The 24,042-nt window shown below is 37.6% G+C and overlaps 3 protein-coding genes and 7 non-coding genes across 15 annotated transcripts; 5 read left to right on the top strand and 5 right to left on the bottom strand.

The window, feature by feature from the left end:
* Window positions 1–162: 162 nt before the first annotated feature.
* Window positions 163–221, bottom strand: F53B7.11. Its single transcript, NR_069392.1, has one exon. It is a non-coding gene; the product is annotated as an Unclassified non-coding RNA F53B7.11 (non-coding RNA).
* F53B7.9 lies at window positions 163–221 on the top strand. The gene has a single exon (NR_069393.1). It is a non-coding gene; the product is annotated as an Unclassified non-coding RNA F53B7.9 (non-coding RNA).
* Window positions 222–4,812: 4,591 nt separating this feature from the next.
* On the top strand, window positions 4,813–4,991 carry F53B7.12. Its single transcript, NR_069391.1, has one exon. It is a non-coding gene; the product is annotated as an Unclassified non-coding RNA F53B7.12 (non-coding RNA).
* A 1,396-nt stretch (window positions 4,992–6,387) lies between these two features.
* Window positions 6,388–6,530, top strand: F53B7.10. The gene has a single exon (NR_069390.1). It is a non-coding gene; the product is annotated as an Unclassified non-coding RNA F53B7.10 (non-coding RNA).
* Window positions 6,531–8,487: 1,957 nt separating this feature from the next.
* Window positions 8,488–19,356, top strand: fig-1 (the record flags this gene model as incomplete). 2 transcript variants are annotated; one of them, NM_001129475.3, is made up of 21 exons in its annotated part: window positions 8,488–8,570; window positions 8,923–9,219; window positions 9,467–9,513; window positions 9,557–9,584; window positions 9,638–11,154; window positions 11,197–11,333; window positions 11,394–11,732; window positions 11,785–12,526; window positions 12,571–12,912; window positions 12,958–13,347; window positions 13,426–13,716; window positions 13,761–14,326; window positions 14,379–14,925; window positions 14,979–15,115; window positions 15,168–15,654; window positions 15,746–17,337; window positions 17,381–17,570; window positions 17,618–17,814; window positions 17,884–18,447; window positions 18,751–18,902; window positions 19,075–19,302. In NM_001129475.3, the coding sequence occupies 21 exons, from the start codon at window positions 8,557–8,559 to the stop codon at window positions 19,193–19,195; spliced, it is 8,697 nt and encodes a 2,898-aa protein (NP_001122947.2). In that variant the 3' UTR covers window positions 19,196–19,302. The 2 variants fall into 2 exon arrangements, with proteins under 2 accessions (NP_001122947.2, NP_001122946.2); NM_001129474.4 differs by lacking the exons at window positions 8,488–8,570; window positions 8,923–9,219; window positions 9,467–9,513; ... (14 more) ...; window positions 17,618–17,814; window positions 17,884–18,447 and adding an exon at window positions 18,540–18,683 and having other exon boundaries at window positions 19,075–19,356.
* Window positions 19,357–19,530: 174 nt separating this feature from the next.
* On the top strand, window positions 19,531–21,782 carry dbd-16 (DB domain-containing protein). Its single transcript, NM_001269351.3, has 5 exons — window positions 19,531–19,621; window positions 19,670–19,753; window positions 20,121–20,252; window positions 21,277–21,516; window positions 21,557–21,782. Exons 1-5 carry the CDS (start codon window positions 19,550–19,552, stop codon window positions 21,728–21,730), a joined length of 702 nt encoding a protein of 233 aa, NP_001256280.1. The 5' UTR covers window positions 19,531–19,549; the 3' UTR covers window positions 21,731–21,782.
* F17C11.20 lies at window positions 20,157–21,389 on the bottom strand. Of its 3 annotated transcripts, none has more exons than NR_102066.1 (2): window positions 21,279–21,389; window positions 20,157–20,193 (listed from the first exon to the last, which is right to left on the bottom strand). The 3 variants fall into 3 exon arrangements; NR_102067.1 differs by having other exon boundaries at window positions 21,361–21,389; NR_102068.1 differs by having other exon boundaries at window positions 20,159–20,193; window positions 21,311–21,389.
* Window positions 21,779–23,982, bottom strand: eef-1G (putative elongation factor 1-gamma; the record flags this gene model as incomplete). Of its 3 annotated transcripts, none has more annotated exons than NM_073399.7 (6): window positions 21,779–22,045; window positions 22,237–22,712; window positions 23,039–23,171; window positions 23,216–23,536; window positions 23,604–23,726; window positions 23,868–23,982. In NM_073399.7, the coding sequence occupies 6 exons, from the start codon at window positions 23,874–23,876 to the stop codon at window positions 21,911–21,913; spliced, it is 1,197 nt and encodes a 398-aa protein (NP_505800.1). The 3 variants fall into 3 exon arrangements, with proteins under 3 accessions (NP_505800.1, NP_001379321.1, NP_001041100.1); NM_001392606.1 differs by having other exon boundaries at window positions 21,789–22,045; window positions 23,582–23,726; window positions 23,868–23,928; NM_001047635.7 differs by having other exon boundaries at window positions 21,911–22,045; window positions 23,315–23,536; window positions 23,868–23,876.
* On the bottom strand, window positions 22,085–22,211 carry F17C11.14. Its single transcript, NR_003473.1, has one exon. It is a non-coding gene; the product is annotated as a small nucleolar RNA F17C11.14 (small nucleolar RNA).
* Window positions 22,786–23,003, bottom strand: F17C11.15. The gene has a single exon (NR_023974.1). It is a non-coding gene; the product is annotated as a small nucleolar RNA F17C11.15 (small nucleolar RNA).
* Window positions 23,983–24,042: the final 60 nt, after the last annotated feature.

The following is a 24,042-nucleotide window of genomic DNA, read 5'->3' as shown; positions in this document are numbered from 1 at the left end:
AAAAACCTTTTCAAAAATAAAATGGCTCATCAATAGTAGTCAAGCTCCTATAAAATCAAAAGTTGCCATATTCAAAAGTGAAACGAATGGGAGGAATCCAAAATGGTCGGATGAAAAAGTGAGAGTTGTTCTTGTTCTAATGAAGAGAAAAATGTTTCGGTGGTGAAAGAAAAACGCTAACGATAGACGGAAGTGCTCAACTTCCGTTTGCCAGTAGGTTCTTATGTGAGTCTTTTCTTTTTGTTCACGAAGTGTGCTAAACACTGAAACGTTTTTTGAAAATGACAGAATATGTTAATGAGAGGCTTATATGACAGTTTTTGATAGATCTGTTAATAATATAGTGCATGTTCTTGGAAGAGCTTTGCGGCAAAGGAGAGATGAAAATGGATAAAGGAACGAAAGTGAACAGCAGGAGTAAAACTAAACAGTAAACTACAGTATCAGTAACAGAATTTTTCAAACTCGCTAGACGTCATTCGATAGAATCGAAAAACTATAAATACTTAGAGTATCTCGAATCTTAAGAATTCCTCTTTAATCTTGACTGATGTAACTTGTTTATTCAAAACAAAGAATCCATCAGTCTCGAAAACTGATACTATGATTGACAAGTGTTTGTTTTTCTTCATTTTCTTATTTTTTATTGTTTTTATTTTCAAAAAAAGATATCTGCATGTGGTCGAAGATCGCAGTCTTTTTTTTCTTAAAATTTGTAACCAGAACAAATGAGTTCTAAAAAAAGTGGCTCAGTATTGAAGAGCTTTGAAATTTTAGTGCTTGGCAAAAACTCACGACTCCGACTCAAACAATGTTTCCTACTAGGTCAGCAAGATATCAGTGCGCTCGACTGATTAACTATATCTAATCAGAAAAGTCGATGAGCTCCACGAAGCGGCAAATGATTTAATGACGTGAGACACGGATAGGTCATGCGAAGAATTGAAACTGGTTTTTGTTGTAGTTTTTTTGGAAAAAAATGTATAAGAAAAGTCAATATAAGAGAAGTATAGAATTTTCAAAAACTTTTATGATAAACAGTTTGCAGAGCTTGATTTTTAGGTATTTATAACTCGTTACATTTATAAAGAAAACAGTAAAAATGATTTGAATCAGTTAATTAATTATTCATCGAAAAGTTCATTGTCTCTATAACTTCTGAACAAAATTTTAGAACTCGATTCAAATATTATGGCAAAGTTTATTTTTTGACAAATTTATGACAAGATTGAATTTTACGAAAATTAGCATACCATGATGAAATGTAAAACTTTAGTAATGCCGGTGGTAAAATTGTTGAAAATTTAAAAAAATCTTTTAAAAAACTCCGAGCAGTTTTGCCTTTGTGGTAAGTTTTCACAAATAATTTTGCTGAACATAAAAATCGATATTATCACAAGCATACCACGATTACGATGCAAAAAAAAAACTTAAAAATAAAATGTTTCTATCGCTAGATATAACTAGATTTACTAAACGCTTGATTTACTTAACAAAAAAAAAGTCCAATAAATTTATTTTAGCTGAGGACTCTCCAGGGACCAGATAAATATTTTGGAATTGTTACAGTTTAATGGAACATTTTAGTGGGCAATAAAATAAAAACGGCTCAAGTTTTTGTTTACTAGACAAATAAACCTCTCGCTTCCACCAAATTTCCACAAAAAAAATATCGAAAAAATTCAAAATCCGCAAGCCCTCCAAATCCGTTAGTCATCCTGACAGACAAAACATGCGCGTAAAAGAGAGGAATACTAATATCATAGCCAAAATCATAGGAAAAGCAACAGAGAATCAGCAGCAGCAAGGGGATAGAGAATATGCCCATCCTGTTCCAGACTGACGATTATGATATTAACAGGAGGGAAGGAGAAGCCCGGAAGCCGTGGTGTGACATAAGCACTTCTAAGTGGAAAACTGATGAGAGCGTCATAAACTAGAAAATGTGGAAATATGAAGAAAGTGACAAACAAAAACATATCAGGAATGGATAATGTCAACGCATAATATATTAGAGCTTAAGTAGTGACACGGCATTTTGTGTTTCTTATTCGCAGTTTTTAAAAATTAGGAAGCATTGAGTATTGAATCCATATATTCATGGAAAAAGAAAACAGATGATAATGATTACTATGTTTAAAAAAAATTTTCTCGAAATATTATTACCAATTTTAAAGCTGTATCATGGCTCATTTTTTACTTATATTTATATTTACTGTTTCTTCCACTTCTCAAAGACAACAGAATTTTTAATTTCCCAGTTCATTTTATACAGTGCTCCACATAATGATACGGCCACCCCCAAATTTTGGTATAACTCAAAACTGGGTTGAGATAGCAAAACATAATTTCTTGTGAAAATGTCCGCTGTACTGGCTAACTTTCAGATAAGTATTGGAAATATACATGAACCGTTCGTAAAAAAAGATAAACCATTTTTTCATGAAAATCCATATAAAAAAATCCACAAAATGATACGGCCACCCTTGGTTATTGTTTTCTTTTTTCGTTTTCTTTGCAATTTTTTTTGCTAAACGTTAGGTTTCATGTTCGTTTGTGTTTTTACAGCTATGTGTCGTGAAATAACTTTAACTGACTACGAAAAAAGACGAATTGTGCAAAATTATCTCAAGGCTTTTCGGATCGTCAGATTTTTCGTGATTTGAAACGTTCAAGAGATATGATCACTCGATATGCTTCAAATCCTGCCACTTATTAAAAAGTCTTCTGGTCGCCCACCACTTCTTTCTGGTAGAGACAAGCGAAAAATCGTTCGTCTAGCATCCAATTGAACAGCGACTTGCTCAAAAAAGATGAACCTGCCAGTGTCTGTTGAGACTGCACGACGTGTTCTTTCGAAGTCTCAGTTTATCAAAAGACGAAAATTAGGAAAGGCTCCTTTCATTACCGAAAAACACTGCCAAAGTCGTATTCAGTTTGCTAAAATCAGCCAGAGAACTAACTGGAGACAAGTGAGGATTACGGTATGATCATTCAAGCTCATGTATTGGTCTCAGATCATCTTCAGTGACGAGGAAAAGTTTAACTGTGATGAACCAGAAGGCTACCGTGATTACTGGTACGATTTAAGAAAAGGAAAAGATGAACTAAAACCAAAATTGGGCTTGAATGATCATACGGTACTCTTCACTTGTCTCCAGTTAGTTCTCTGGCTGATTTTAGCTAACTGAATACGATTTTAGCGGTTTTTTCGGTAATGAAAGGAGCCTTTCTCAATTTTCGTCTTTTGATAAACTGGGAATTCGAACGAACACGTCGTGCAGTCTCAACAGACACTGGCAGGTGCATCTCGCTCCTAATTTTCGAGCAAGTCACTGTTCAATTTGATGCTCGACGAACGATTTTTCGCTTGTCTCTACCAGAAAGAAGTGGTGGGCGACCAGAAGACTGTTTGGTGCAATAAGCGGCAGGATTTGAAGCATATCGAATGATCATATCTCTCGAACGTTTCAAATCACGAAAAATCTGACGATCCGAAAAGCCTTGAGATAATTTTGCACAATTCGTCTTTTTTCGTAGTCAGTTAAAGTTATTCCACGACACATAGCTGTAAAAACACAAACGAACATGAAACCTACCGTTTAGCAAAAAAAATTGCAAAGAAAACGAAAAAAGAAAACAAAAACCAAGGGTGGCCGTATCATTTTGTGGATTTTTTTATATGGATTTTCATGAAAAAATGGTTTATCTTTTTTACGAACGGTTCATGTATATTTCCAATACTTATCTGAAAGTTAGCCAGTACAGCGGACATTTTCACAAGAAACTATGTTTTGCTATCTCAACCCAGTTTTGAGTTATACCAAAATTTGGGGGTGGCCGTATCATTATGTGGAGCACTGTAGTAAAGGAGGAACATATAAAATTATGACAGGACACGTTTGGAGTACTGTAGGTGGCAATTTTCTACCGCATTAATATCTTTTTAAAACCTATCTAAATTGTGAACAAATAAGTTCAAACTACTTTTCCGATATCTTATATTTTTCTCCACACGACTGATATGGTGTTAGTATGTGCAAAATCAACTACAATATTTTCCTATGTTAACTTTACTTAATGAAAGTCAAAATCACAACTTGTAAAATTAATTACCCAAATGTGATTTACTAGGTAGTTGTGAAATTTGTAGAATCCAGTGTTCTAAACGGTTCAAGTCAGGAAAGCCAAAATAATATTTAAATTGAAAAATATGAAGAACAATGTTCAACTTTAAAACAGTCTCTTGATGTTCTGTCACTGCTTTTACTAAACTTTTTTGTAGGTCCGTAAATAAGAATTTTGAGCTTCCATAATGTTTTCACTGTTTTACAGAGGAGAAAAAATGAAATTTTTAAACTTTTTGCTAGAGGGGTGTCTATTAGGATATATGAACAGTTTCAGAAGGAATAAATTTCATTCGTTTTCAACAAGCTTTGCAATTTTTCTTACAGTTCTGTTTCTAAAACAAGAAGATGACGTTATTGGACCTTTGGGTTCTAAAGGCAGAAACATTGACACAAATAAGATGGCAATTATGATGATGATGTTGTCTTTTATGATGAACTCATTCTTCTCTCCTTTTTTCAAAAAAAAGATGATTGGTGAGAAGAGAGGAAATTGGAAGAGCTGCACGCTATTATAACATTGAAGTGTTGGAGCAGAGAGAGAGAAAGATGGAGGTAATTGAATTCGAGCATATTCCATTTCGCAGATGTGTTTATTGGTCTTGATAGAGTACCAAGTGGAGCGCCAAAAAAAGAACCATGAACAAGAGCAAGAAGATGGCGATATATCCGAACAAATTAGTGATGGTGATGGTACTGGTTTGGAATGAGGCGAGAAAAAAGGGGGAGAAGATGGCAGATTAATCGGGCCGACGGCATAGAAAAGAAGAAGGAGGAGGAGATAATCAACTATGTACACACAGGGAGCAATAGAAGAGGGAAAGAGTCATGGATTAAAAAATAGGAAGATTAAAAGAGAAAAAATAAAGAACATAGATGGAATAAATGATGATGATTATGGGTTAGAATGAGGAATCACAAGAACAATAACAACATTCCGTTGGTTCTTGTTATCCTTGATTTTCTCTTGTATTCTCTTGGAAGCGTCTATTTTTCTTCAAATTGAATATTCCAAAGTTTGACGACATGCTTTTTAATACAATATTCCTAGAAACTACACTTGATGCTGGGAAACATCAAAATTAAAATTAAAGCATGGTTTCAATTATTTTAGAAGGTTGCAATTGGAAGATTGATGCTTCAGCCAAAACGCATAAACTGTTTTTTGAGTGGGTCTCGGCACGATCTCTACCAAAGTGATCATCGCTACTTCAGATTTCACATACTTGTTCATATTATAAACTATTATTATTTTAGAAAGTTCATGAATCTTCATATTTTTAACTTTAAAGAGAAGGCCAGTTTTTATCATAAAACATTATCACCTAATTATGTTCGTGTCACACTTCTCATAATAATTGTGTTCACGTGCTCAATTTATAGTAATTGGGGTTTTTTAACCATATAAACAGAGCTAGAAGGATGAAAGTTTCAGTAAGTAAAGTAAAGAGTGAATAAACGTACCGTATAACTTCAGAAGTATTTAAACTTTGGAAATTCAGTATTGAATCGCATTATTTTCTAACTTGACAGCATCTAGAATTTAGATCCATAGTCATTTTTTCTCTGACAACAAGAAAAAGTCATCGAGTCATTCTTGTCGTGCAAGATGAAATTTAAAGGAGTTATTCCAAAATGTTGTAAATTTTCTGAAATTAGACTATCATTTTAATACGGATGGAAAACCTCCAAAATTGTCAGAAAACGGCTTTCCTGCGCTTCAGACTCTTCAATATACAATCTGAAACTCAGCAACGGTTCCTGGTTTCTGTACACCCCCACGATCACAAATAATTCTTACTCAACCAACAGATAATTGCCAACTAATGATCGGAAGTCAGAAAAAACGTGTAGGCTCGGCCTGTGATGCATCTTTTTGCACTGGCTAAGCAGGCACACATTCCTTCTAACGAAAACTTTCGAGGGATTTGCTTAATCGAATGCAGATTTATTATCGTTGTTCATTCGACTTCTAAGCCCTTTTGGTTTTTCATCAGAATATGCAAATTATAAGGACAGAAAAAAATGGATTCAATCGTTTTCTGGGTGGGAAAATGTAAATTCTCAGTATTTGAATTAACAAGGGATCAATTTACAATTTTGTGATTGCAGAAAAGCCGCAAAGAAAGTGCCGTGGTATTTTTTCAGTAAAGAAAATCGGGATCTCTTGAAAGTGTTCCTAAGTATGATTGGCACTTCTCTTTTGAATTCTCTGAATTTCAAATTGAGTTTTCTTTCGTTTTTTTTTCTCGCACTTCCCATTCCCCCCTAAATTTGAAAAAATTGCCATGAGCAATAGTTGAAAGAAAAAAGGGTTCCGTATTGAATTGAAAAGTGTGCGGATTATCTATATTTCATTGCAGTGTGAAACAAAAGAATCGACGATAGGACACGACTTTTTCACAGCACTCGAAGGGATGATGTCGTCACAGGAAATTGTTGAAAGAATGATGATTTTTGAACGATTTGGAGAGATTCAAAATGAATATGTTTAATTGTGATCAGCAACACTTTCTGAGCAACAAAACGAATATTGAAAATTGAAATTTGTTTTTCGAATGGGTTCATGGAATCTTCTTGACATATAATTTTCAAAATGAAAAAGAAAACACACAATATGTAAAGATTATAAGTAAATTCCAGATCAACCCTCTTTTCCGATTCCTGTCCGACATATTCGTATTTTTTGAATTGTGTGGTGAAATGTTGACTTGAAAATTTTTGAAGAAATGTAGAAAATATTTAGTCTTTCTGATAAATATTTTACCATAGGATAACATTTTAGAGTTCAGGAACTGATAACGATTCGACGCCGATCGTCATATGCATAATGATCTTGACAGGCAGAATCTATCCTAACTTTCCTCCTAAAGTAACGTTTTTTTTTAGATTTCTATGAGTTTTAATTGAAAACTTCTACTTTTCAATCCGAAAATAACCAAAACTAATGCTGTAGATTACCAGCACTAAATACCCAATTGACGACAATATCTTAATCTTGCACCTAAAAAAACTGCTTGTATACTCTGGTTAGTCGATTCTGATCGACGCCGAAGTATTTCGAAGCTGGGTATACCTGCGTCGATTGGACTGACTTCGACGTCGATCAGAATCGATTTACCAGAGGCAAAAGTTAACTGAAATTGTTCAAATTTGTACAGTTGTGCTTTTTTGAAGCGCAGTGTTACTTTTAAATTGAAAGTACTTTTACCAGATTAACAAAAAATTCAATCAATCTTTTGATCTAAACTCACGGAGCGTTTTTCTTTCGAAGTGAAACATGAACTTTTGTTTAATGACCTTTTTGTTTTGTTCCGAAAAAAGAATTTATTGTAAAGAATCACTCAATGGATCAGAAAATCTTAAACTGTCAAAAATTATATATGCCACGCATTTCCCGGTTAACTTTGGAGATATCTATAAATTACCACAAAACGAGATAAAAACAAGTCAGTTGATAATATTTGAAATACCTAGAATACACTGTTATAAGCTTCCAATATTAGGAATTGCGTGCACCACTAAAAGAGGAAACTCAGTATTGAAAAAGAAATAATGCATAAATCTAAATAATATTTCAAGTAGTAAAACTGGCAAAAAGTTCTAGGTAGTTCACAGACACAGAATCTACAAAGCAATTTGAATTCAATTCAATTTTTCGAACTACCAATAAGACGACGATGTTTGCAATGTGTGAAGAAATTCAGCGATGTACGTAATTCGTAATTCGAAAAATCTTAATTGAGATGAGACTATTAAAAACCCCGTCATGTTGATGATTTACATGACCCATGTGCCCTCAGTTGGATTAATCTGCCCCTCCTATAATACCGAAACGATTTGATCCAAAGCGTATGTGTGTAGATAGAAACAACGAGAATGAGAACATTCCCCCGGGTTTTACCAGTTGTTTTATGTCGCTTTTCGACAATTTTTTGAACTTTACTCAAAATCCCCTAGTTATTTTGTCAATTTTATTATGTTACTAGAATTTGACTTTAATTTGAACTGTGTAAAATTAGTTACCTTCATAAACTGTAAGTATCTACATTTAATTTTGACCTGAAGTTATTGATGTTAAAAATTAAGAAGATCCATTTAAAACTGACGGCCAGAAATTAAAGATTTAACCTTAGTCTTCATCAAACACTTTGAAAATAAAATTTGAGATATTGTATCATTTTACCTTACAACAATACACAGTTATATTCTTTGTTTCATTTTTTCGATTAAACTTTCAAAAAAGGATTATCCTACGCTCTTTTTCATACACATTTGAACCGTTCCAATCGATGTCATTAAGTCTTGTGTGTAATGTTACGTGTAAATGTTCAACACCAATAAATCAAGAAACATTTTCAGAACTCTACACACATAATCACTGTTTTTCTACTTGAGTTTCAAAATTTCCAGTTCTTATGGAGTGTCTATGAATTGTAAAAGGTAATGAAAAAATATAGAATAAGCTTGGAGGTTTGTTTAACTTATTTTCTCAAAATTTTTTGGTCAAGCTCGAAAACTTGCCCGCATGACAATAAGTATCAAACACGCTGAAAGCTACGATATGACTTATTGAAATTGAAATTAACAATTTGGGGGAAAATTATTCTATGAACTCAGTTTTTTAGAATTCATTTTAAATTTTTGAGATTCTATGCGATTTCAAGTAATGTAAACTTGATGGCAGTCTGTTCCTGTTATTAATCTGGACCGGTAGACCGAACATTTTCATTGTTCAACATTATAAATAAAATTTTACCAAAGTTAATTAAGTTAGAAAAAACTGAAGTTTCAGATCAATGGAAAATCCTTCATGTACAGCTTGGAAACGGAAAAATCGGCGTCCGACAGTTTATCAAGGCACATCGATTATTCTATCACAGCTGTTTTTTCTCTTACTATTTAGTAGTTATTTTCCAACGACAGAAGAATTTTGTATTATCTGCCCATGTACCTCTGCGATATGGGGTGATTGGGGTGCATGGAGTACATGTCCCACCGTAACGGTAATCGATCCAACAGTTGTATCAGTGAGAAAACGGGATTGCTCGAAGTCGCCATTATTCTGCTCAGGTGGACAAGATACGTGCGAGTAAGTAATACAGTTGAAATGTTTAATCACGTAGCTAAAACTGAATAAGAAAAACAGAAGGTTAATGTTTTTTTTTAGTTACCGTATTTCCTCTGCTAGTCGTGCAGTCTCTATTAGTCTTGCACCCCTACGGACTAATTGAAAGTTAGTCTTGCATGCAAGACTAATAGAGAAAATACGGTAGTTAAAACATTTGTTCAAACACTTAACTTTAAAAGTTTTTGTTAATCGCAATTCCGTATTTTAGAGGTGAAATGTCTGAAACATTGGTATGTGGAACAACTACAACAAAAGGTATGTATTCTGAATGTCAATTTACTAAAAGTTATATTTTCAGAACCCTATTCAACTATTGTGTTTGGCACGTGAGTTGTTGTATTTTTTTACTTGTTTGTTATGAAACGCCAACATTTTTTAGAACCGCTTATGGTGAAACAACGACGATGTTAGACGAAACAACAACAACAGAAATGACGACAACAGATGCAACCACAGCAGATACCACTACAACTGAATCTGAAACCACAACTGAAGCATCCGCCACGACCGCAGCATCAACTACAAAAGATTCTGAAACCACAACTGAAGCATCCGCCACGACCGCAGCATCAACTACAAAAGATTCTGAAACCACAACTGAAGCATCCGCCACTACTGCAGCAACAACGACACAGGAATCGATCACTACAACAGAGTCAGACTCGGTGACAACTACAGAAGGATCAGCAACGACAGGCGCAGCTACTACCAAAGATTCAGTTACGACCACAGAAGGATCAGTTACTGATAAGGAAACAACAACAGAAGCCAGTGCAACTACCACGGAAGGATCTGCTACACAAGCTACTACTGCAGAAGAAACTACTGCTGGAGAAGTTACAGATGGTGTCTCAAACCCCTCAGTTCAAACTACGCTCGACTTCACATTCCCATCAAATGCTCCTGGTGTTGATACAACTCTACCAATCGAAGGAAGTCCTGCTCCATACGATGACTGTGCTCCGCCTGTTACAACAGTTACAACAATGTCACCTGGAACTCTTGGAACATTGTTCCCTGGCGGAGGAGGTGGAGGTGGTGGAGGTCTTGATCCTTTCACATTCCCACCTACTCCAACCGCAATGCCTGGAGTCACAAGATCACCTGCATGTAAAACAACTCCTGTTTTAACAACGACAATTCCATTCAAAACATGTACCATGATAGCTGTTTCTACAACAACTCCAATGATCAGCTTAACAACAGAATCAATGCAGTCGACCACATCTTCATCAGAAATTTCCACAACACTTGACTCCTCATCAACAACTGGTTCCGTTTCGTCAACCGAATCTGTAACATCTGATTCTTCTGATTCGACCACGCCATTAGACGTTTCATCATCCCCATCAGAGTCCACCGAATCTCAATCTAGTACTCCATCAGATGCTTCATCGTCAGAATCTGCATCCTCATCTTCTCCGGCGGCTACAACTGAAGAATCCGGCTCGTCCACTGACGCTGTGTCCAGTTCACCATCTGGTAGCTCATCTGAATCACCAAATTCAAGCACTGGAGGTTCGGATTCGTCATCTTCCGAGTCAGTCACTACTGAGCCAAGTGGATCTTCAACTGAACCAAGTGGATCTTCAACTGAACCAAGCGGGTCTTCAACTGAGCCAAGCGGATCCTCAACTGAACCAAGTGGATCTTCCGATTCCAGCTCATCAGAACTTCCAAATTCTTCGACGGATTCAGGTTCCACATCTGAGCCAAGTATGTCCTCAGAAGCTCCTGGTGCATCATCTTCAGATTTTCCATCTTCAACTCCAGATTCCAGTGTCTCTTCTGAAGAACCAAATGCTTCATCTAATTCTGTTTCCACGGAAACTAGTCCAGGTTCATCCGACGAAACAACTATTGGAGTTATTGAAGAAACTACTACAGAATACACTTGTAAGTGAACTTTTTTAATTTGAAAATTAATAATTATTTTAGGGTCCACTTGTAACGACTGTTCACAGATAAATGTACAATTGTTCAATGGAAACCCATTCGATGATGCTTCTTCTGTTTTAAACAGATATTCTGCATCAGGATGCTACTACGTTCAATTCTTCTGTAGACCAATTGAGGTAACCCACATCAAAATTTCCATTGTAGCTTCAAGCTGTTTCAAATTGTTATATTTTCAGATCGGAGACACCACACCAGTCAGCACCATCCTATCAGGCGACACAAGCTATCTATCAGCTCCATTGAGTGCTAATCTTGCTTGCCGTGACAAAAAATGGGTCCTTCTCAGTTCGACGAGTCCTTTGGCAGCTTCTGTTACATCTTTGGGATGTGTTTATGCAAATCCAACTACCACTACTAAACGACCAACTACAATTCCTGGAATAGATCCCAACAATCCCTGCATGAACTGTACAAATTTAGTGGTCAGTCAATCGATTCATCCAGAAGGTGTCACTTATCTAGATCATACTCTTGATAAATGTTTGTCCGTTGATGCTCATTGCTTACCAATCAATGTGAGTTTTCTCTCTGTTTTTATCCTATGTTTTTTAAATTTTATTGTTTCAGGGAGGTACACTTGTTGAGTTGATGTATAACAACAAAGGAATCTTGGACAGTGGCTCGACAGTAAACAGAACATTTACATGCACCAAAAATTCAAAATGGCTGGATACAACAACTAACAGCATTGTCAACAATATTTCTTGTATAATGCCTGAAGTAGCCACAACAACTCCATTGGTTGCATCTACCCTTCACGAACTACCATCGACCGATGGAGGGCCACCGACCAAAGACTCGTCATTCAAACCGGTTACCGAACCAAAGACCACACCAGAAGCGGAACCACCGGAAGAAGTCACGACACCAAGTGGAATTATGAGCACGACACAAAATGATATGACAACAGTTGATAGCATGCCATCTACTCCTGGAGGTGGAACACTAACTCGTGGACCAGCAACGGGTTCGCCAATTGATGAAACCACTGTAGAAGAACTTGAATCAACCACAACAACTCTTCCTTCAGTTTGTAATAATTGTGTGGCACTTGAACCCTTGGCAAAAAATGCCGCCGGTACTTACAATGGGATGTTAGTTCTTTGGCATTATAAGCAGAACGGTTGTAATCGAGTTTCGATATCTTGTCAAGCAACAATGAGTGAAAATGATGTAGCGTATTTGTACTACAATCCAAATGGAGAAGTTATGTCAGGAGTAGGAGAGTTGGCAATGGATTTGGTTTGTACGAATGGAGAGTATGTTTATGAAGGGAAACAGATTTCAACTGTTAGCTGCTTGGCATCAAGTAAGCTCAATATTCAAATCTAGATACTAACATATTATTTTCAGCTACTGCCGTGGTTCCAATCACAACACTTCCACCTATAACAACACCTGCTCCGGGAGATGATTGCAGTGGATGTAACCGATTACCAGTTGCAATTCTTAGTTCATCATCTGAATATACAAATGGTCTTTTGAAAGCAACAACCTCATATTCCAATTGTATGTCCGTCCAACTGACTTGCTATGGAGTTGCCGCCACCGATCAAGCGTACTTGATATATGCTGATGCAACACTTGCTACATCTAGAGCTAATGCAAACTTAACATTGACATGCAATAAAGCTGGAATGTGGGTTACTGGATCACTTCAAACAGTTGAAAGTATTTCTTGTGGATATACATCGCGTAAGTTTTTACTTTTTTCTCATCAAATTATTCACTTCATTCCAGAAACGACCACAACCACAGCATTACCATCAGCTTGTGGATCATGCGCGAACATGCAATCTGCCAAAGCTCTACTGCAAACGAATACTTATGATGGAATGATTGTACTATACAATTATGTTGATCCAGTCACAAAATGCAAGAAAGTTGATATTTCCTGTCAAGGGACAACTGGTACTGAAGTTGCGTCTCTGATATTTGAGCCAATGGGTACCGTCAGCAATGGACCTGGAATTCTTGAAATCAGTCTGAACTGTTCTTCGGATGGAACATGGAGATACACAGGTTCCGTCATTAACAGTGTTAGCTGCATTATTTCAACTGGTGTTACTGTCACTCCACCAACTACAGTAGTGGTACCAACGACAGCAACAACACTGAATCCAGCAATTCGTAAGTTGTTTCTTTATTCTTAATTCAGAAAGAAACACAAATTTTTAAACCGCATTCATAACCAGAAAAATTTTTCAGCAATGTGTGCCCAATGCTCTCGTCTAAATGCGGAAGCCGTATCATCAATTGACAATTCACTTCAGAACGGTGTCACTGTAATGACTCTCTCAACTGTCAACCAATGCTCGGTCATTCAAGTAACTTGCTCAGGAATTACTGCAAATGAGCGTGTAACTCTTCTTGCTGCCACAACATCTCTTGTCAGTGGAGTCGGATCGGTTTCATTCAATTTTACATGCAATTCTGCAGCAAGTTGGATGACAGCTGCTGGTACAATTGTGGATAGTGTTGCATGCGGAAGATATAATTGTAAGATTCAGAAATAGGGCGAATACAATTGCAACGATTTTCAGTGACAACTTCGACTCCAACTACTACTACCATAACATCTACATCACCCAGAACAACAACAACAACAATTCCAACTCAATCACAATGTTCAAAGTGTGCGAATATGTTAGCAAAGGCATTGAATCCAAGTGATGGCTCATACGACGGAATGATTGTCTTGAATCACCACACAAGTGCGGGATGCCGAAGAGTTGATATTTCATGCGGGCCGACACTGAATACTGAAAACGCCACTATCTTCTTTGGATCTTCGGTTGTAGCCACTGGACCAGCAGTTCATTCTTTTTCAATTGTCTGTGACTCTAATGCAAACTGGATTTATGACATAACATCAGTATCCACCGTTAGTTGTCTGATCTCAACAGCCTCAAATGGAGTAACAGCTCCTCCAACTACAAGTACAACAACTGTTAAAGATGATACAGCACCTGCATGTAGTCAGTGTGGAAGAGCACCAATTGTATCTGTTGGCACAGGATCTACTTATCTCAATGGGTTTACTACAGTGGTACAGTCAACAGACGCTCAAGGTTGTTCGCTTTTGTTCGTAAAATGTCAAGGAATGACGGTTAGTTATTTTTGAATTTAAAAAGTATTCTCAAAATTACCTAATATTTCAGTCCGCGGATGCAGTGGCTCTTCTCTCGTCGGGAATGCCATACTCCAGTGGATTTGGCTCTACAACTGCAAATCTGACATGCAATGCTGATTCTCAATGGATTGGAAGAACAAGTACTGCTATCACTTCACTTGCATGTGGTCATAAAAATGCAATTACAACTCCATCTATCATTACAACTCTTGCTCCCACCGGACAGTGCGGTTCCTGTCCAAACATGGTTGCTGTTGCGATGTCATCGGGAGTATCGAATAGTTATGATGGAATGGTAATCATGGATCATTTTGTGAACCCGGCAACGAATTGTCGTGCACTCACTGTTACTTGTGGGCCAACAGTTTCTACTGAAAATGCAACACTCTACTTCAATTCTGTTCCCATATCAACTGGAATGGCTACTCACACTTTAGAACTTGCATGTGATAGCTCTGCAGCATGGATCTACAAAACGACTACTGTGAATAATGTTGGATGTTTGATTTCTACTGGATCAGGGGCTGTCGCCACTACTGTATCAACCTTGGCACCGGTCACTAATCCGTCAACGAGTTAGTATTTTGAACACTTTTTAATCTTTTGATTTCAAATTCTCTTTTTATAGATCTTTGTTCTCAATGTGCACGTCTGCCAATTCAATCAGTGAATGATACAGAATTCCTCAATGGTTTTACAACATTAACAACATCTATAAATGCATTTGGATGTATGACTGTTTCAATGATGTGTGAAGGTGTTTTGGTATGTAATGACAATTAAATTATATAATATTTTCGACCAAAATAATTTTAAGCCATCTGATCCTGTAAGCATTGTCATTAACGGAAACTACGCTGAATATGCTAATGGCAATGTCAACTATACGGATTTCGCCTGCAACTCGCAAGGACAATGGACAAGTTCTACATTTGGAGTTGTGACATCTGTGATTTGTCAACGAAGATCAGATACTGTGATTGTAACAACTGCATTAGCTACCACAACGACTACTTCCAACGGTCTCTGTAATACTTGTCCAAACATCGTTCCTCGATTAATGGGCACAGGTGCATCATACGATGGAATGCTTGTCATTAATCATTTCAAGGATCGTGCGACAGCTTGTAGGAAGGCCGTTATTGATTGCATGGGAACTATGGATTATGAAACTGCAGAGTTGTATTTAGATTCAGTGAAGATCAATAGTTCATCTCAAGTTGAAGTAAGCTTGCAATGTACTAACAATGCTGTTTGGATGTACGAAAATACTCAGTATTCAACTGCTTCTTGTTTGATTTCAAGTAAGTTTTTTTTCAATCAATGATCTCCATCAAATTTATCATGTTTCATGCTTGCTATATTTAACGTAAATTCAATTTTTCCTTCTTCCAGACACAACATCTTCACCATCAACAGGAAAGAAACGAAAGAAGCGTCAAGCTGGAACTGGAGAGACAGCATGTCAATCATGTGGTGTACTTCCAATGACTTCACTTCACGCATTCTATCCTTACTGGAATGGAATATCGACAATTTCAATTGAAGAAGAAAGTACATGCATGACAGCTGTAGCAGCATGTGAAGGTGTAACTAGTTCTGATACTGTTGCATGGATAGCTTCTGGAACAATTCTTTCGAGTGGAACTGATATGATTAACATGACATTCACTTGCAACTCAATGAGCAATTGGCAAACATCTGCTGGAATTGTCTTTTCATCTTTATCATGTGGGAGACAGTATGCAACAACTACTGTAGCAACTACAACAGTGACATCTCTAGCTCAGAATTGTTCGAATCTTATTGCAGCACCACTAACTTCTACAGAACTTGGAGAAAATGAATCGAACGGACAATTGATCCTTGACCACTACATCAACATAACAACAATGGAACGAATTGTAACAATCACATGCTATGGAGGATCAGCAACTGATAATACTACTATTTCATTCAATGGAGGATCGAGAACAATGAGTGGAACTGGACAAATTGTATTGACAATGACTTGTAGTTCGAGTGGGCAATGGATGAGAAATGGTATTGGTGTTGAGACAGTTGCTTGTATTGTTGTGACTCCTCCTGGTTCCACAATCCCATTGACAACAACGATGGCAACAATTCCAACAACCTCTGCAGGATCATCCCCGAATACGAACTGCGCAAGAAATGTTATGTTGACAATTCCAAGCGGCTACAATGCTGGTTATCTTTCGATGAACACAATTTCTTCTGAAACATCTCTTCAAGTTGTCATGAGTTGTGAAGCTCCAACTGGAATTTCTGAATCTCTGCTTCTTAGCTCAACAGGTGCGACTTCATCAACTGGAACACCAACCACAAATATGACTCTGAACTGTAATTCTGCATCTCAGTGGGTTGTTTCATCTGCAAGTGGAACAGGAATACCTGTCGGAACTGTTATAACCAGCATTGCATGTGTTGTTGCAATTTCTACTACAACATTAGTTCCAGCAACAGTTGCAGCAGGATGTAAATTGTGCACAAATCTACCAGCAATCGGTCTTGAGCCAAATCAACTTGATGCAAATGGAAGAAATGGTCAATTCATCCTTGATCATGTTACAACTGCCACTGCATGCCGAGTCATTTACTTATCATGTGCTGGAAGTTCAGCATCAGAAAACTCAACGATTCTATTCAACGGCGGTGCACAAACAATGAGCAATCAAGGAATCACATCAACAGTAGTGACATGTACTGCCGCATCAACTTGGGATTGGTACGGTAGTGCAGTTGGCTACGCTTCTTGTAAGGTTGCTGACAGAGCTTTGACAACAACGGCGGCACCAGTTTCGGTCACTACCACTGCTTATGTCGTACCAGGTGATACAGGGTTGGCATGCAGTCGATCAAGTCTTGTCAATCCTCTCATCGAAGGTGATGCTGGAGCTTATTTGGTTTTGGATACAAAGATTGTCAATGGTGGATTGTCAACAACGCTCTCATGTGCAGCACCAGATGTAAGACAAATTATATTTTCATTTCACAAAATTCATTTTTTAGGATTCAAGTACTGCAGTTCTGACAAACGGAGGTGGAAGTGTTCTGGGTACGTCTGACAACGGGCTCATCAACATGACACTAACATGCAATTCCAATGCACAATGGGTTATTACTGCTATCAGTGCTTCAACATCTGGAACATCAGCTGCATTGGGAACAGTTGTAGATGATCTAAAATGTGGTGAAATCCGTAAGATACTTTTTGGAAATTCGAGATCGAAATATATTTATTTTCAGCAGCTGCGACAACAACATTAGCAACAACTACGACTGCAAGTACGGCCTGCCAACTTTGTCCAAACATGCAAGCAATTGCATTAACATCTTCACAATTGGTTATAAATGGAGCTACAAATGGGCAACTTCTTCTCAGTCATTCTGTCGATCAATCGAGCAAATGTAGAATTGTGGTCATCAAGTGTAGAGGAGAAAATGTAAGTTTCAAACTTGTATGACGTGAAAATCTTACATTTCTGATGTAAAAGTGTTAAAAATTATTTCAGACAAATCAAAATGCGACAATATTTTTCAATTCAAATGGACAATCGTTATCTGCCATGTATGGTCAAGTTGCAACTTCAATGGCATGCTCCTCATCCAATACGTGGCAAAGAAATGGAATCGAAATCGATGGAGTTGCTTGCATGATAACATCTGTGGTTGGAGCAACATCAACATCTCCAGCGCCAATTACAACTCCTGCTCCTTCATCAACAACACAAAGTTCTAGTGGACCATCAGCAAGCTGTAACACCGGATTCGTGACGGCAGTGTCCACACCTGGATATACAAGTGGATTTATGACTGTTGACACAACAACTTCTGGATCAATAATGTCTGCGGATATCACATGTGCTTCACCTGTCACATCGCAAACCGCAGCTCTTCTGGGTTCAAACAATAATCAAGTATCTTCTGGAGTTGGTTCTACATTCATGACTCTAACGTGTAATTCCAACTCACAATGGGTCACTCCAGATGGAACAGTGATAACCTCATTAAGTTGTGGAACTGTTGCACCAGCAACAACAGCAGCAACTACCACAACACTAGCTCCCGCAGCAACAGTGAGTTGTAATGTAAAATTTTCTGGTCAGAAGAGATCTAATTAGGTCAATATATCACTTTTGTCGTTCACTTTTAATTTGATATCACACTAATGTCTCTTTCACCGGTCGCCCTACAAACTGCCTTATTGATTTTATCAAATAGCAGCGCGACGACGCTGACAGATATTCCGGGAAGTTCAAAAAAGTTGATCACCGGACTAAATGTGACCGACTTTTTAGATCAAGTTCAGAAAGTTAGTTTTCATTGAGACAAACACCAAAAATTAGTGATGCTTAGTTTCAATAATTTAATATTTTCAGACAACATCGACGGCAGCAGCATCGGATTGTTCGACTTCAACGTGGAACGCATGGCAAGAATGGTCCACGTGTACAGAAACATGTGGATCATGTGGAACACAACAACGGTTCCGAAGTTGCAATAAACCAGTTGACACGTGTACATGCTCAGGGTGAGTTGACTTTTTAAGCACTTCAAAAATAGGTTGTTTTTAACATAACCATGATCACCACTCAAACACATATAGCTCAATTTTTAATGGGCAACCCCTCATCTATAGAAATCTGAAAATTGGGAAGAACTCACACAAAAATTACTTTAACGACTTCATTACAATTTTGCAGATCTGCATTCGAGAAGGAGTACTGTAACCTGGCCGTTTGCAAATTTCCACTTGCTTCCTGTTGCTCCGGATTTACACCTCAATCATCGGGCGGAACATTTGTTTGTCTCGCGTCTTCTTAATTTTTTGTATACTAATTCTTATTTATATGATGACTGTGGTGGTGATGAAAGAACATTGCATCTGTTAGTTTCTGTGAACCTTTAAACAACAAAGTACTAGACCTCATTTTCCATTTTTCAATTTCTTATGTTTGTATGAAAAAAAGAACGGTCATTGGACAGACCTATTGTTTGACCCATGTGTTATACAAATATAGAATCGAAATATATTTAGCCGCATTTATCCGTCATGTTTAGGCTCGACAAACATGGATGTACTAGATGACAACTGGTTTTTTTTAGTTTCAAGTTTTTCAAACTAAACTTTCTTCAAACATACCTTCTTCATTCATTCTTCGTTTGAGGGTAATAGTTATGTCTACATTATCCTACATTAATTTACACATTTTTGCATTTCTCTGTATTTTTGTTATGTTTTCTAGTCAGGTATACCTATTAAATTTCTTATCAATCTTCCAAAAGTCTTACTTTCAGTGTATATCTTTGGGATGCTTAGGCGGATTTGGAGGCGGTTGTGGGTCGAGTTGCTTTTTTGGATTATGTCTACAAACACCAATAGTAAGACGAAATGTGTTTTAAATTTGATTCAAAGTTACATGAATACAGATGTAAAGCCGCAATTTTTTAATTTGGCAAATTACCAAAACCTGCGAAAAGAAGTGAGAGATCACCGGGTTTCTGAGTCTCGCAGCGATTGATTGTCATAACTTATACAATATGATGCAACTTTGAACAAACTTTACACTATGCTTGAAAATTGAAGTTTATTGTGTTTTAAATAACACACTGCACAAAGATAAAAGAAATATATAATGAAACTTTTTGGCAACAAAAAAAAGGTAAAGGTTGAAAAAACAAACAAAACCTGATCACTTCTTCGTTTCAGCAGCATGTAAGTGACAAAAACATATAATTAAAATTTCAGATTCAACCAATCGGATGCCCGTGTGGTATTGGTTTTATGTGTATGAGAGGTGGATGCGTTGCCCGAACAGCGGCTGGAACAAAAACATTTAAAGATGAATCATCAAGGCCTCCCGATTTGAAGCCGATTTCTGTATGTATACCATGTATTTTCAAAAAAAAAGTTTGACAGTATTATGGAAACACATAAATTCTGAGAATGCGTATTGCGCAACATATTTGACGCGTAAAATATCTCGTAGCGAAAGTTACAGTAATTATTTAAAAGACTACTGTAGCGCTTGTGTCGATTTACGGGCTCCGTTTTCAAAATGACGAAAAATCATTTAGGTATTTATTGATTGAACATTAAAATTTAGCAAAAAATTAGAAAATCATACGAAGAAACGAAGGAAAGTTGAAAATCGCTGTCAATATACGATATACATACGAAAAAAATCATTTTGAACATCGAGCCCGTAAATCAACACAAGCTCTACAGTAGTCTTTTAAATAATTACTGTAGTTTTCGCTACGAGATATTTTGTGCATCAAATATGTTGCGCAATACGCATTCCCAGAATTTTGTGTTCCCGTAAAATCATGTTACTTGTTTTTTACGTGTTTACGTTTTTACGTGTACAGTTCGTCCGCGATATTGATATCACACAGACGTCTGAAGATTAGAAACCTCCATATCTTACGCGCATAGGTCTCGACACGCGGACAACGAGTTACTGTAGCTCGGCTCGATTTATTGAACGATATTGCACAATTTTGTTTAGGAGAAACTTATTTATTGTAAAAATTTACTTAAAAAAATTAGTCAATCGATTGAAAGGAGTTACAGTAATTCGTTTTCCTCGTGGCGAGACCAATACGCGTAACAAACGGCGAGGATTCTCACCTTTCACGTGGTGTCAGGCTGTCTCATTGCGGTTTGATCTACAAAACATGCGGGATTTTTTCTCCCAGAAAAATGTGACGTCAGCACACACTTAACCATGCAAAATCGGTTGAAAAGTCTGCGTCTCTTCTCCCGCATTTCTTGAAGATCAAAGCGAAATGGGACTTTCTGACTCCACGTGACCTTTACGTGTCTACCTAATAATCATGGAAAAGTTAACTTATGAAAAAAGTTCCTGGAAATTTTAATTTCAATAATATCTAAATAACAGACACCGGATGAGCACTTTGCCACCTGCTGCTCACTTCTCGAAGTTGAATCATCTTGCACAGATTTATGCTCATATTCTACGTACTCATCAGAAGAAGTCAGTGCAGTGTTTCTTCAACAATCAGTGTGCCCAGTGACTGCAATTCAAAAGATTCATTTTTGTGCGGCACGAGGAACAAACCACACGGAATGCTGCTCCAAATCATTAGTTCCAATACACTGTCACTCTTTCTGCGATCAGGTTTGAGAGACATTTTACTGACACGCAATGATTTTTACAGAGTCAAGATAGTGATGTCAATAGCCTCTCAATCAACCATTTGCAATGTGTACAATATTTCAACGACATCAAATCTTGCTTTTTGGAACACGCAAATCAAGAATATTTCGAAGGACACATCGAGGACTATACGACGACCGAAAACGAAGAAACAAGCTTAGGAGCTAATTTTTAAATCTAAAATTATTTAGGAACACTTATAGACGAATAAATTCAATCTCAACTTGAAGAAGATATAATTTATTGAAGTGATACCGGGTCCTTTATAAACAATAGAAAACAATTTATTCTTTCCGACTCAGAGTAAACAACAGGATTAAATGGCAAATACACCGGGTTGTATGGAAACTCCAGTTTACTTGAAAATCTTTCCTTGGTTGAACTTCTTTCCTCCGAAGTCTCCCTCCCACATAAGATACTCGTTGACTTCCTTCTTGGTGGCATCGGACTTGGCGTCAAGCTTTGTCCAGGTGTACGATTCGTAATCAACCTGAAATATATTATTGTGAAAACTATCGAGAATTCATAAAATTGTTGCTTTCAGTTTAGAGGTAATTGCTCATTAAATAAACAACTCCAACGAGAAGAAGCACTTATATACGAAAAGTGTAACTCTGTATAAGTGTATCACGTATACAAATGACTACTCTTCGACATTCAAAATCGAGGAAATGGTCCTACCTGCCAGTCTGGGCTGAGTTCGAAGGCGAGCTTGTCACCCTTCCACACCCAGATTCCTGAGATGGTCGAATTGTTGTCGGTTCCGAAAAGAATCATGGAGGCGAAAGCATTCTTCTTCAACTTCTCCAGTCTTTGGTACATTCCATTGATAAGGTTACAGCTCATGAAGGCGAGAGTGAGATCTTCTGGGTATTTGTACTCGCACTTCCAGATGGACCAGTTGTCAGCATCGAAGTTCTCCCAGAAGTGTGGGATAGCCTTGGTAGCGGTGTCTTCGTTGGAATAAGATCTCTTGAAATTGTCAAGAACGAATGTTCCCTTTGGCATATCTTGGAATGGATCCTTGCTCTTCTCCTCCTTTGGTTCATCGTCCTCTGGCTGGGCAGCCGCAGCAGCTGGCTTGGCCTCTTTCTTTGGCTTCTCGGCCTTTGGAGCAGACTTGGCGACTTTAGCGCTGAGCTCAGTGAACTTGGCTTCTGTAAAATAAGAATAAAATTTAAACTGGGAATACAAAATCAGAAGTTTTTTTATAAAATTAGATTTCTTTTTAAATGTGTGGGACATAAACTAAGGTAACTTAGAATTGACTGCAGGACAACCCTGTAAACGACCAGTGCTAAATTTCCAACTCTCAGTCCCATGAAAAACGTTCCGAACAAAGCAAAAACAAAAACTGTTTCAAGCAAAGACGGTGTACATAAATCTTGATATTCCACCACTGTAACGCCTACTAATCGATTGACTAGTCTGCTGACTTCGCAGTGGAACAAAACAAATTCACACTAACAAAAAAGAAACTTACGGTTGAATTGAGCAACCGATGAGGCAAGGGAAACTTCTCCAAGAACCTCCTTAACAGCTGGCTGGTTAACAACGGTTCTGAACCAACGGGTGACGTTGACGATGGACTTTCTAGCGTTGGCATCAAGAACATACTGAAAATTAGGAGTGTATACATATAATCTGGGTCATAGTGTACTTGGAAAGCTGGGAGAAGATCAAGAGCAACGGAAACGTCGGCAAGAGAAAGACGTTCTCCAACCAAGTAGGTCTTTTTAACAAGAACACGATCGAGTACTTGGAGTTGTCCGTTGAGTTCATTCTTGTATTGTTCAACAGTCTTCTTGTCAAAGTTGGCTGCAGACACAGATGGAAGAACGTATCCGAGAACAGCTGGAAGAAGATAACCTTCTGCGAATTGAAGCCATTGGACAGTCTCGGCGTTAGCTGAGGTTCCAGTCAGGTGAAGTCCGATCGACTCAGCTCCGAAGAGAAGAGCATCTCCTTCAAATGCTGGGGTCTGAAATTCTGCACATTGATAGTTCACAGATCGTCAAATACTGACATCTAAATAAATTAAAACGTACAACTCCAAGTGGGAACTTGTCAGCTGGAGCAGCATCTCCGGCGAGGGTGACAGTCTTGTTGGCGAGCTTGGCAGCAATCAAAACCTTTTGGGTTCTGAAGTTGTCCTTGTTTCCATACAGTTTCTGCAAAATAAAAATCAATAATTGGTTAAATTTCGTCATTTCAAGGTTTGGCCTAATCATTTTTCAATGCAACGAACGGAAATCACGTTAACTATTCTTAACAGCACTGCAAATTTAATGAAATTAATTTTATAAACTTACTCCGGTCATGATGTCACCAACGAGTCGGAGAATCTAGTGAAGCGACGCTCAAAGAAGAGGCGCTTGAAAAGAGTGGTGTTCTTCAGAGGAAAAATACACTGAAAAGTCTGCGTATGTGCCCCTGGCAGAATGCCAGTACGCAAAACATAGGGGTTCTACGCAGTTCACTGGTCCA

This window comes from Caenorhabditis elegans, chromosome V (assembly GCF_000002985.6).
Source record: "Caenorhabditis elegans chromosome V".
NCBI lineage: Eukaryota > Metazoa > Nematoda > Chromadorea > Rhabditida > Rhabditidae > Caenorhabditis > Caenorhabditis elegans.
Note: the sequence above shows the minus strand (reverse complement) of the source record. Positions and strands in the feature narration are given on the sequence as shown.